This window comes from Tenrec ecaudatus, chromosome 18 (genome assembly GCF_050624435.1).
Source record: "Tenrec ecaudatus isolate mTenEca1 chromosome 18, mTenEca1.hap1, whole genome shotgun sequence".
Classification (NCBI taxonomy): Eukaryota; Metazoa; Chordata; class Mammalia; order Afrosoricida; family Tenrecidae; genus Tenrec; species Tenrec ecaudatus.
The window spans coordinates 62,856,600-62,868,936 of record NC_134547.1 but is presented as its reverse complement, the minus strand read 5'-3'; the positions used below and the strand labels follow the sequence as shown (position 1 = coordinate 62,868,936).

General features: G+C 51.8%; 1 protein-coding gene across 2 annotated transcripts; it reads left to right on the top strand.

The window, feature by feature from the left end:
* The first annotated feature begins 143 nt into the window (after positions 1–143).
* On the top strand, positions 144–11,107 carry ATXN1L (ataxin 1 like). Of its 2 annotated transcripts, none has more exons than XM_075537498.1 (3): positions 144–265; positions 2,221–2,288; positions 3,600–11,107. In XM_075537498.1, the coding sequence occupies exon 3, from the start codon at positions 3,717–3,719 to the stop codon at positions 5,781–5,783; it is 2,067 nt and encodes a 688-aa protein (XP_075393613.1). In that variant the 5' UTR covers positions 144–265; positions 2,221–2,288; positions 3,600–3,716; the 3' UTR covers positions 5,784–11,107. The 2 variants fall into 2 exon arrangements, with proteins under 2 accessions (XP_075393613.1, XP_075393614.1); XM_075537499.1 differs by having other exon boundaries at positions 3,597–11,107.
* The last annotated feature ends 1,230 nt before the right edge of the window (positions 11,108–12,337 follow it).

Genomic DNA, 12,337 nt, shown 5'->3' with positions numbered 1-12,337 from the left:
CCGCCCCTTCCCTCCCCTCCCCCCCCGCGGAGCTCCCCCGCGGAGCCCCTCCCCCCGCGGAGCCCCAGCCGTCGCGCCCCGGCCCGACCGGTGACGCGCTCTCTCCGCGCCGCAGGAGGGTGCGCGTGACGCCATCTCCCAGCGCCCGGCCAAAGGGGGGAGGCGCTGGGTGTGGGGCGGCTCCGGGCCGGGGATGGCGGCGGCCGCGGCTGCGGCGGCTCCGGGACGTGAGGGAGGAGCCCGGGGAGCGCCGTGAGATGGGCCGGTGAGTGTCCGGACGGGGGCGGTCGGGCCAGCCTCCTGAGGTCCAGGCCTGCGCGGGGCGCTCTGGAGGAAGCGGCCCCCCGAGCCCGTTGCCCCACCGGGCCGGGCCCCGAGAACCACGGACCGAGGGAGCGATGGAGGCCGCGCCGAGACCCCCGCGCGTTTCTCTTCAGCCTGGCCGGGGGCGCAGCCTTAGGCTCCGGCGCCCTGCGGCTGCGTCCCTGCGGGCCGGGTGTCCGAGTTCGAGTTGGCGGGGTGGGAAGGGGCCCCCAAACAAGGAAGCGTCGTCGCTTGCAGAGCCTCGCCCCTGACGCTCTTTGCTGGAAGGGTCACCCCCACATCCCAATTCTCTAAACTCCGAAATCCTAATTTCAGGGGCCACGCTGGTTAAAGCTGGGATGGCGGGCTCACTGGCAGCCATAAGCCTCGGCCCTTCCAAGCGGCCCCCTGTCTTTCCGGTGCACCCCTCACCCTCCGGGAATTTGTGTCTCTGACTCGGTTCAGCCTTACCCCCTCAGTGTTGGGGAGCTTCGTTCCGGCTCTGTTGCGCCAGCCCCCAGCATGGTCTGCTGCCCCGTTAGCCCAGTTGGGGGTCACACGCCTTGCCTTGAGAATTCCTCACCCAAGCCTTTCCAGAGGCAAGGTTTTAGTGTTTTGCGGGCGTGGGATCCCTGCACACACGCTTTCCTCATTGTTGTCATCCCCGCAGACCTGTGCCTGTTGCACCCCTTTCATTAGGCTGTTTGCCACCCCCTGCCCGCAATGACCTCCAGACAGGTGTTCTTTCCTGGTGTGGCTGTTGCATGGGACCAGGATCACCCTCTGGTTGAAGATGTGGCCCCAACCCCTGTTGGAGAATCAAGGAGAAAGCTGACTGCCTTTCAGTGGCCGGAACTGTTGGCAGCCAAAGGGATTCTTGACTTGTTCCAGCTGTGCAGGATGTGTTTTTGGAAGTGGGACTCTATCTCCTCACCTTAGTTTCCTATCTCTTCATCTTGTCTGTCTCTTGAGATAAGTGTTTACAGAAGAGCCTGGGGCCAATCCGACACGGTCCTTCAGTTTGAATTGAGGCTTGCAGTATTCCATGGGATAGAAACACCACACTGCCGTTTCTCAAGAGAACGCATCACCACTGCCTTCTCCATTTTCAGATGTGACGGTTCCCATTCTGTGCTTGACATCTTCGGCATCTGTACATGGAGAGGTTGCTAGGTGGTGGGTGTTTTCTTTTCCCAGTTTTAGCTACTTGAAGACCAGCGCAATGTTTCCTTTCTCCGGCACACCTGATTCAGCACTTGGTATCAAATTGTCACTCAGAAAATTTACATACCTATATACACAATTCCTGGAGCCTTAAAAATGAAAAACAAGCAACATTGGAATTCTGTTAATAAAGCTTCCCCTTGAGTGACTCCCCTTGGTGACTCCCCGTTGGCCTCTTTTTCTGCCCCAGAAACAGAAACCATTGTTCTTTCTCCTTGTGGTACTGCTTTTCTCACTTAAATAACCTCCACCTCTTGAGTTTCCAACGCTTTTAGGTAAGAGCGAAGTTGATTTTCCCTGCTTCCCATTGTTCACGGGAACAATGTTCGTTCTTTTCCATTCATTTGTTGATTTCACTGGAACTGGAATTAAATTTCACCTTTGGGGAACCGTTGTGCGTCAAGAATGAACAATATAGTATTAAGAAAAACATGAAATTTGCTCACGTGAAAAATTTTTCCAGGAATACCTTCCAATAAATTGGAACTTAAGAAATGGCTTATTTTTTTAAGAAGGTAAATAAATGCCAGGCCACTCAGGATAAATGTGCTGTCATCTCAGAAAAAAGAGGGTGAAGCAAGGGTTTGTTGTGGACTTGAGTAGCTTTTTGGTTTTGGAATTATCTTTCCTAACGACCCTAGGAGTGTCAGAGGTCAAGCTCTTGCGTATTTCATCCATATTTCTGCCTTCTAGGCTCCCAAGCCAGCCGGGAGGAGACAGCTTCTTACGTCAGCTGCTCCAAAGCACCACTGGAAGCTCAGGTAACACAGATCCTCTGAATCCTTGTGGCACAGAACTAGCTGGGATGCAACAGGGAACTAGAGCCGCGCAAAGTAGCATAGAAAGCTTTTTAGATTGCAGAGCTGAGTCTGATCACAGCAAAGAGGTTACTAAGTTCATGGGCATTGAAGTGTTCAGACCAAAAAGATGCTGTCTGACGATGAACAAAAGTATTTTTTGGGGGGGAACAAAAGTATTTTTGAAAGGTGACAGGAGTGGGGACTGGCAGAGAACTTCTTTACTAGGATAGGAATAAACAAGCATGTTTAGAGGAATGGAACCAGACTGTTAGGAAATGGGACAGAGCGACGTTCCCAAAAGAAGGCACACTGCATGTGGTCAGCCTAGCCAGCGAGGGAATCTGAGTTCTGGGTGAAGTCAGCAGAGCTGGTTGCTCTCTGGGGAGGAGCAAAACAAGTAAGTTGTGGAGCAAACTGGTCCAGGCCTTCTCCCTGCCTGGGCCCACGTTTGGTGTGATATTTTGTGGAGCAGAGCGGATACTAGATTTCATGACATGTTCAGGGAATAAGGTTTCTTTCTTTCCAACCAGACAGAAGTAGACCTCCAGTCTTACCGGTGATACTGAAAGGCAGTCCTTGAAGGAGTGGTGATAAGAGGTAGAAGAGTGAGAGAGTTTAGCTAGGCTTGGAAAGTGGGGGCTGAGCTAGGTGAGATCATAATCCAAATTAGGCTGGGGAAAGGAAGTGAGGATGAGGTCATGTGTGCAGGGAAAAGAAGATGGCACATTAGGCTTTGGTAGCAAAATGAAGAAAAATGTCAGAAAAAAGAGCCAGCACCAGTGACCATGTGTTCAAATCACTCTTTAACAAAGAAAGTGTTATTGGCATATAGTTCACATATACGTTTCAGTCACTGAGTCCTATTAAAGAAGAGTTGTGCAGTCATCGCCACAATCAATTTCAGGATCAAGTTGCTCTTACGGGACATAGCCGAGAAGAGTCATGGGTCATGGTCCTCCTCAGAGGCATGACTAATCATGAAGCTGTTGGTCTCTCTGTGGTTTGGGAGCCCACAGGTTATTTATACATCATCGAATGCTTGTCCTTGTATCCCTGGGTGCTTTGTGGTTTCCCTAAATGTATCTTTCACGCTCTAGGCTGGGTGAGTGGGGGAAGCATCTTTGTCTGTTCCTTTCTCATAGCCTCCTCGCCCCTGCCCCCACGGCCAGCTGTCTCCCCTTCATACTATCTTCCTCTGTGGGAACAATTCCTGGTACTATGGTTTACTCCTAGGTTACTTTTTTTTTTTGCCTCTGATTTGTTCCCTAGCAGATGTGGGCACACCAGCCAGCAGCAGAAAGGGGTGCAGGGCAGCCACAGAGAAGCCCCTTCTGATGCCTCAAGGAGCAAGCCGACCCCTTCCAGGCTCTAGGACCACCACAAAGCAATATGAAACCTGTTCATGAGAGGAGTCAGGAATGCCTTCCACCAAAGAAACGAGATCTCCCCGTGACCAGCGAGGAGACGGGGAGAACCACCAGCTGCTCAACCAACCACACACCCTCCAGTGATGCCTCTGACTGGTCCCGAGGGGCAGTGGTAGCCGGACAGAGCCAGGCAGGAGCCAGAGTTGGCCCCAGTGATGGAGCTGAGGCCATCGCTGGTCTGACTGTGGACCAGTATGGCATGCTGTATAAGGTGGCTATGCCACCTGCTACCTTCTCACCAACTGACCTCCCATCCGTAGTGAACATGAGTCCCTTGCCCCCCACATTTAATGTAGCGTCTTCACTGATTCAACATCCAGGAATCCACTATCCCCCCATCCACTATGCTCAGCTCCCCTCCACCTCTTTGCAGTTTATTGGGTCTCCTTATAGCCTCCCCTATGCCGTGCCACCCAATTTCCTACCGAGTCCCCTCCTCTCTCCTTCTGCCAACCTCGCCACCTCTCACCTTCCTCACTTTGTGCCATATGCCTCACTCCTGGCAGAAGGAGCCACCCCTCCCCCACAGGCTTCTTCCCCAGCCCATCCATTCAACAAAGCCCCCTCTGCTGCCTCCCCACCTGGGCAGTTGCCACATCACTCGAGTACTCAGCCACTGGACCTTGCTGCCGGTCGGCTGCCCATTTATTATCAGATGTCCAGGCTGCCTGCTGGGTATACCTTGCATGAAACCCCTCCCGCAGGTGCCAGCCCTGTTCTTACCCCTCAGGAGAGCCAGTCTGCTCTGGAAGCAGCAGCTGCCAACGGAGGACAGAGACAGCGAGAGCGAAATTTAGCAAGGCGGGAAAGCGAAGCCCTTGACTCCCCCAGCAGCAAGGGTGAAGGCCAGGGACTGGTTCCAGTGGTGGAATGTGTGGTGGACGGACAGTTGTTTTCAGGTTCTCAGACTCCACGAGTGGAGGTGATGGTGCCGGCACACCGGGGGACTCCAGACACTGACCTCGAGGTCCAGCGGGTGGTTGGCGCTTTAGCTTCTCAGGACTATCGTGTGGTGGCAGCTCAGAGGAAGGATGAACCCAGCCCCCTCAACCTGTCCCATCATACCCCTGACCATCAGGGTGAGGGGCGAGGGTCAGCCAAGAACCCAGCAGAGATGACAGAGAAAAATCAGGCCCGGGGCTTCTACTCTCAATCCCATCAGGAACTGGTGAAACATAGACCTTTACCCAAAGCAATGGTTGTAGCCAATGGCAACCTGGTGCCCACTGGAACTGACCCAGGCCTGCTCCCCATGGGCTCAGAGATCCTGGTGGCATCAAGTCTGGACATGCAGGCCAGAGCCACTTTCCCAGACAAGGAGCCAACGCCACCCCCCATTACCTCCTCCCATCTGCCCTCCCATTTCATGAAAGGCGCCATCATCCAGCTGGCCACAGGGGAGCTGAAGCGGGTGGAGGACCTCCAGACCCAGGATTTTGTGCGCAGTGCCGAAGTGAGCGGGGGCCTGAAGATTGACTCTAGCACGGTCGTGGACATTCAGGAGAGCCAGTGGCCTGGATTTGTCCTGCTGCATTTCGTCGTCGGGGAGCAGCAGAGCAAAGTGAGCATCGAGGTGCCCCCTGAACACCCCTTCTTTGTGTATGGCCAGGGTTGGTCCTCCTGCAGCCCTGGGCGGACTGCCCAGCTCTTCTCGCTGCCCTGCCATCGGCTACAGGTGGGCGATGTCTGCATCTCTATCAGTTTACAGAGCTTGAACAGTAACTCAGTTTCTCAGGCCAGCTGTGCTCCCCCAGGCCAGTTGGGTACCCCCCGAGAGAGGCCTGAGAGGACAGTGGCGGGACCCAGAGAGCTATGTGACAGTGAGGGGAAGAGCCAGCCAGCAGGCGAGGGCTCCCACACGGTTGAGCCCCCCCAGCCTGAGCCCAGTGCTCAGGCCTGCTGGCCAGCCCCAAGCTTCCAAAGATACAGCATGCCAGGGGAGGAGGCCCGGGCCACCCTGCTCCGCCCCTCTTTCATTCCACAGGAGGTGAAGCTGTCCATTGAAGGGCGCTCCAATGCAGGAAAGTGAACCTCTCTCCCAGAGCAGGACTGGGTTTTCCCCCAGAGCTGAGCCTCACCGCGAGCAGCAGAGGATTTGCACACTCGGAGCAGGGAATAGCTCTCTCGGCAGTGAGATTTGGGGCAGGGGAGGCGTGAAGCCTGCTTCCCCAGGCAGGGTCTGCTGCTCATTCCCCTTCGGCATCCTTTCGGTGCTGTGATGGGGATCAGCAGGCCTGGGCCAAGGAAGGAAGGGGGTGCACAGGACAAGAAACATTCCAAATATCAGGACCTCCTTGTTCTTTCCTCCCATTCCCTTGCTCCTGCAAGGGGCAAGGCCAGGCTTTAGGGGCAGGCGGCAAAGGGAGGGCGGAATAGAAAGAGCCAAAAATGATCCACAGCTTATAGTAGCAGTTAAACTGTCTGAAGTTTTCTTTCCTTTCTTGTTTTGTTGTGGGAGGCCAGGGGGGCCCCACAGTTGGAAATAAGGGGGTTCCCACCCAGAACCCTTCTTTTGAGAGATGTGCACTTTAAAAAGGGTGATTTTGTTACAGACGCCTGTGGCTGGGCTTGAGGGCAAGGAGCGCTTCTCTCCAGGATGGCTCCATCCTGTGCTTTAGCCCTTCCCCATCTCTCCTCACCTTTCCTCCCACTGGGCTTCCAGCCACTTGGGGTTGGGGAAGAGAACCCCTGCAGGGTGCAGAATGAAGTCTTGCCTTGCTTGGGACCCTGGCAGGGAGCTATCTAAGAAAGACGTGGCTGGGCTGACCAGCTCAGGCAGGGCCTCTAGGAAGGTAGCTGACCTACTAGCTCCTCCTATTTGACATGCCTGACCTGCTTCAAAATTTCAGTGACTCTAGTTGGTAATGGTGATTTTAAAAGAACCAGTGGACCTTCCACCCACCCAGGTTCCTCCGCCTCTCCTTTGTCTGTCTCTGTTGTGCCTAAGTGCCTGCAGCTGCCCCCTTCTGTGTGCTGCCCTAACCTCCCTGCATGGTGTCTTGATCTGGGCTTAATTCCTAGCTGCACTGCCCTTTCCCTTCTGCAAAGTTGGTTTGCCCTCTGTGACCAAGATCTCTAGGTTTTGAGGTGTAAGGGTCTCTCTGGCTTCCCCTCCATCGATAGCCTCTAATTTTTAAACACTCAGAATCATGTCCTCTTCTGCCTGCCCTGGAGCAGTTTGATGAAGAAATAAGGAGAGTGCCCTAGTCAGCAGGGCATGTTCGCCAGGACGGGCAATGCTGATTTTGGTTTTCTTACACAGCCCCTCTCTTATTCTGCTGCCTCCCAACATCCAGGTTTTTCCGGACTACTTCCTAGCCTAGAACGCTAAGGTTCTTGGATAGAGTTGACAATAACATTGCAGCGTCTTGGACTTCGTTTTGTGGTTGAGCCAACCGGATGTGAATAGTATTTTCAATCTTAGTTGAATCTGCTGCCCCCTATGTCTTCAAGCCAACATTTTCATCACAACGTTTAGCATCAGCTCAAACTGGGATTCCACTGGGTATTGGGAAATTTGGCTCCCCTATCTTCTATCTGGTGGGTGAGTGGGCTTTTTTGGGTGGGTTTTATTGTGGGTCTTTAAGACTCCTGAAGGCGACTCAGGGTATTGTCCACCCAGCTCTTTGGTTAGGCTTCTGCCAGGGTATGGATCCTGGTTATCTCCTGGCCTGTAACCTCTGGGGTCCAATCTCTGCTCTGTCAATGACTTAAAAAGGCAAGTCTTGTGACCTCTCACTCTTTCACTTCCTCCCCAGCTGCCAAATGGGGATGAATACTCTTACCTACCTCCTGGGGGGAGGGGGAGTTCTGAGAATGGAGTCATTCTTAGTGTTCAGGTGCTAAAGGTTGTTTTCCTTAGGGGAACAGAGTGACTGAAACGGGCTCTTTTGCCACAAGCCCTGTACTCCAATGTTTCATTTCTTGAGCTCAGTTATCTATCTGGTCCGTCCGGTTTTTGGAGGCCCATCCAAAGGAAGCGACTGACCTGCCTGGTTCAATCAGAACCAAACACCACCTCTGTCTGCTAAGCACTCAGCCTTGTGCTACATTTGGGATCCCGTCCTTTCCTCTTTCCCTATGTGCTCTGAATGCTGCTTTCTCTGGTGTGTCTCCTACAGTGAGGACCCGTGGGGTTGTCCTGGGGTAGCTCGCGAATGGCAGCCGCAGGAGAGCCGCTCACTCCTGCACGGGTTCTTCGAGTCCTTCCTCCCAAGAAGGCTCATCAGCTGCATCTAGTGACAGGTACACAGTAAACACTCAAGAAACGTCCACCAAGGACCACCAACTAACTGAGCATACTCCTATGGGAGCCTGATATAGACCAAGTACTTTCAGTAAAATAAAATTTTAAACCCTTGAGTTGGGTTCAGTGTGACTTCCCAGCCTGGAAACTGCCACCTGATCCTGGAAAGAAGCTCTTAGTGGACCTTGGCAGGTTTGACCGTGACCTTTCTGCTGCAGTTCCTCCTGTCTCTTCCTGGTGAAGCAACACCAGCAGCTCTGTGCCCCGTGTCTGTAACATTGTAATACTTGACTGTGCTGAGCTGCAGGGAGGTCTTTCATCAAGAGTGGTCTCCTAGGAAAGGAAACTGCTTTAAATACTGGTCAGAGCTGTAACATTCCCCTCGCTTCCTGCCACCCTGGGTCAGTCTTTTCTTCCAGGCCTGAGAAATAAAAGTAGCCTGTGGAATGTCCCTTTGTCCTGCCAGGGATTCCATGGGTTGGCAAAAGACAAGTGGCTTTGACAGAGTAAGCATTTTAGTGGGAAGTTGTCTGCTCCCCAGAAGCAAGCAGTGGAAGGAGGAGACCACAGTCAGTCCCTTGTAGAGGCAGGACACTCCCCAAGCCAACCGATAGCAAGGACTGCCGACTCTGGGACTGTGCACAGCTGCCTGTTCCAGTGTGGGAGGAGGCGAACCAAGTAAAGGAGGAGACAGTATGTCTGCATCTCGGGGAACCATTCCTGTCAAGACGCATGTACCTGGGCAGTGGGTGGGAGGCGAGAGGCCTCAGCCGACCTGGATCAATCCTTCTCCACTCTTGGTCCCAGTTGGTCATAAGGCCAGGGCTTTGGCCTGTGCTGCTTTGCCAATTGCTGCTGTCTGCTCACTTCCTGCCTGCTGCCCTTTATAGCGCCCTGGCCTTCCAAGCCTTTGGCTTATACAGATTAAATCCAGCCATCCAGTGTGTTTTGACTCATGCTCTGTGTTACTTTATAACAAAGTCATGTTGGAGGGTGTTAGGATGAAAGGCTGTTGGTAGGATGGTGAATCTAAAGGGGTATATATGGATTTAATGCTTTGTCAAACACCTTCAGTTCTGAGTATCCTATCTCCACTGCCTTGAGGAAGAAACAAGCAGGTCCTAATAGTGAGTGTTTTCTGTTGTATTAACTTCTTTCTTTTGTAGTATCTTGTATCCGGCTCTGAAAAATAAATGAAGGGATCCAGCTTCAGGGCTGTGTCAGCATCCCAGGGAGGTTCATTTAACTCCAGTTATGTGGGTTGCGAGAGGGTGGGTTGCGAGAGGGTTGGAAGTTTGCTGGGTGTCGTCCCCCGACTGGGTTTTATTTTCCGTCTTTACCAATGGGTATCATTGTAACCGGGAAGCACAGGGTGGTGGTGTGATTTAAATTTGGGATGAGCAAATTTAAGAGAGTTGCGTGAACACTCTGGAGATGAAGCGTAAATGTGGGCTGACTGGGGAAAGGCCTTGGTCCACTGGAATAAAAAAATAGCCTAATGAATTGGCTATGGAGATTATAAACAAAGTACGTAGGGAAGAGGCCACATTGTAGACTAAGCCACACTGAAGCTACAATACTTTCCAGATGGGAAGCAGTGTACACTACAGTTGAAGAGCTCAACCAGACCGAGGTGGATGTTGGTCAGAAAACCTAGCCCTTTGCCGAGAGACCTTGCCCCTCCAAGCCGCCCTGGGGCGGAGCAGGGCAGGGCAGGGCAGGCCTCCCGAGTTATGCAATAATAAAACAAGCATCTGGGTCTTGGCAGCTGCCACTTGCTCTTTCAACTCTAGGCTCCATCTTGGGCCCAGAGGCCTGGTCTTGGGCCGAGGGCGACACTGGCCCTTGAGACACCAGGGTTGGCCGCACTCTCTTTCTCGCAGTCTATGCACAGTGCCTGGGGCAGGAGGAGGGGAGGGGGTGCCGTGTGCCCTGCTGAGCCTCCCCAGCAGGAACAGTAGTAATAAATGCACTTTTCACACTAAAGGTTTCTTTATTAGTTCTGTTACGCCTACATCCTCCCCTGGTAGATGGCAGACTCAGAGTCTGTGTGATCCCTAAGCCAGCCATTCCACTGCAAACGCCCAGCAGTGAAGATGGCCTCAGTTGGGGTCCCTGTCTGCAGTGTGTTTGGCAGCAGCCCATGTGCCTTTACCTATTGTCACACTCGCATTTATTTCTGTCTTTATGACTGTCGTGGAGACTGAGGTTCTTGAGAGCAAGCGAGCAAGCTGATGCCACACTGGTTTTACACTCACCCCCTGCGTAGGGAGTTTGCACGTCGTCGTGGGGAGCTGGGAGTGGCTAGCGCAGCACCGGTGTTGCTGTAGGCAGGGTTGATCCCCCCCCCATTTGCTTGATACTCGTATTGCGGTCAAGAGAATCCAGACTGTGTTGGGGAAGAGGCTAACTGTATGCTTGGCCAACCTGAAGTATTAAAATAAGGCTGTCCCCTACAGCCCTCCTAGTCACACACAGGATCCCTGGAGCCAAAACAGTATATGTTCCAACTGCAGAGAGCAGATGGCTCTCGGCTTGCACAGCACCTTAGGGGAGGGGAGAATGTATGGATAGGGACTGGGGTGGAGGACGAGAATGTTGTCATCCAGGTGGCTTTAGTGTCCTGATGAGGGGAGGAAGGACAGCACTGGGGAGGTCTGGATGGATCTGATTTGTGTAGGAGTTCCCTGTAGATAAATTACTGACCCCCCAACTACTACCCCCAGTATGTAATGGCTGAATTAATATGTAATCAACTGCATTGTATCTAAAGCCTTAGAACTAGTCAGGTGCTCCCCACCCAGTACCATTTCTTACCCTCTAATCCTACCTGATCTTTAACAAAGCATTAATAATTCTAAGGATAATCTCTATTTTGTTGTGCTTTTTTGTAACTGTTTTAAATAAATCAATTTGTACTGTATATTTGTACTTTTGTGAGATCCTTTTTGCTGTTTTACCATTTTAAGTCTCTGTACTTGGCTACACACAGATTGTATTTTTATTGTTAATGCTCTTCTTATGGATACCTGCATTTAACTTGTGGACTATGTAAACACAGTATATATCAATATCTATATATCTATCTATATAAACTACTAGCTTTTCTTTTTGGTGTTTGTGCCTTCTTCTTATCCTAGCCTTAGAGTGTAGTCATTGGGTAGGGGATAGAAATGCTTTGTGGGGTGAGCGTTGGAAACCTAACCCATGCTCAGGGCAGACTGTATGACTTAGTCCTGGACTGCCCGGTCTGCTGGCGTGTTCACAATACAATCACAAGGACGCAAGCGTTTCCCTCACTGTTGGGCATTGGTTCTTTCCTTTGCTGGGAGTGCTGCCAGAAATTGCAGGAATACCTCAGCTCCAATCGTAACTGCTGCTCCCACTTAGGATGAGGGCCACCAGGCAGGGGTGCAAACAGACACACGCTAGCAGCACAGGCATATTTATCGAACACTTACTAAGTGTGCCAGAAACCACCCTCAGTGTTCCGTGCTAACCGGGAGTTGTTCCTCATCTTTCCACTTGTGGATGAGAAAACCAAGACCCAGGTGAAGTAACTCCCACAGCTGCTAACAGGCTGAGCAGCGTCCAACCCAGGCATCTGGCTCCTGGCTTGTGTTGAATTCTACCTTGTAAAAATGAAAGTCCATGTGAAGTGCATAGAGCAATCACTGGCACATAATCAGTACTTAGCTATTCTGAAACGTTCTATATAATGAAACATTTCAATATATTCTTCAAGAGATACATTTGGACCAATAGTATTTGTTTTCAATGTCTCCTACGTGTGTTCTTCAGGGCAGAAATGCAGGATTTCAGGTTGCCTGGAATGAACCCTAGTTTGGTAGGAGTTAGTTAACACTCTTAAACAGCCTTGAACCTGTGGAGGTCAGCGAGAAATTCAAGTTTCCTTGTGATGATATTGGAAGAGGTCCACATTCCTGGCATAGTTATTTTTTCTGGCTACCATTTAACTAGGGCACTTCCTTCTGGACCTCAAGAGCTATAATTATCTAAACTGCAGGCAACGCTGGGCGCAGGCTGAGGAAGGGTCTGTGCCACCACGGAAACTTAGAAATGACCTGAGCTCTTATCTCTTCTTTAGAGCCAGACTGGGTTTTTTTGTTGCAGCTCTGTCTACTTATGTTTGTTTTTTTTCCTTGTCTAATTTTGACTTGAGCTCTCGTCTCATCTTTATTCTGGATTTTCCCCAGTGGGCTTTTATTGTCCTATCATGGCTGGGGAATGACAAGATGGGTTGCCTCTTTCAAACATGAGTGGACCTTAATACTGCACGAACACGTTCCTCATGTCCCTGAGTGCCGTCTGGGACA

Coding starts and splice junctions, on each gene's coding strand:
- ATXN1L (XM_075537498.1), top strand. CDS start 3,717: ATGAAACCTGTTCATGAGAGGAGTCAGGAATGCCTTCCACCAAAGAAA.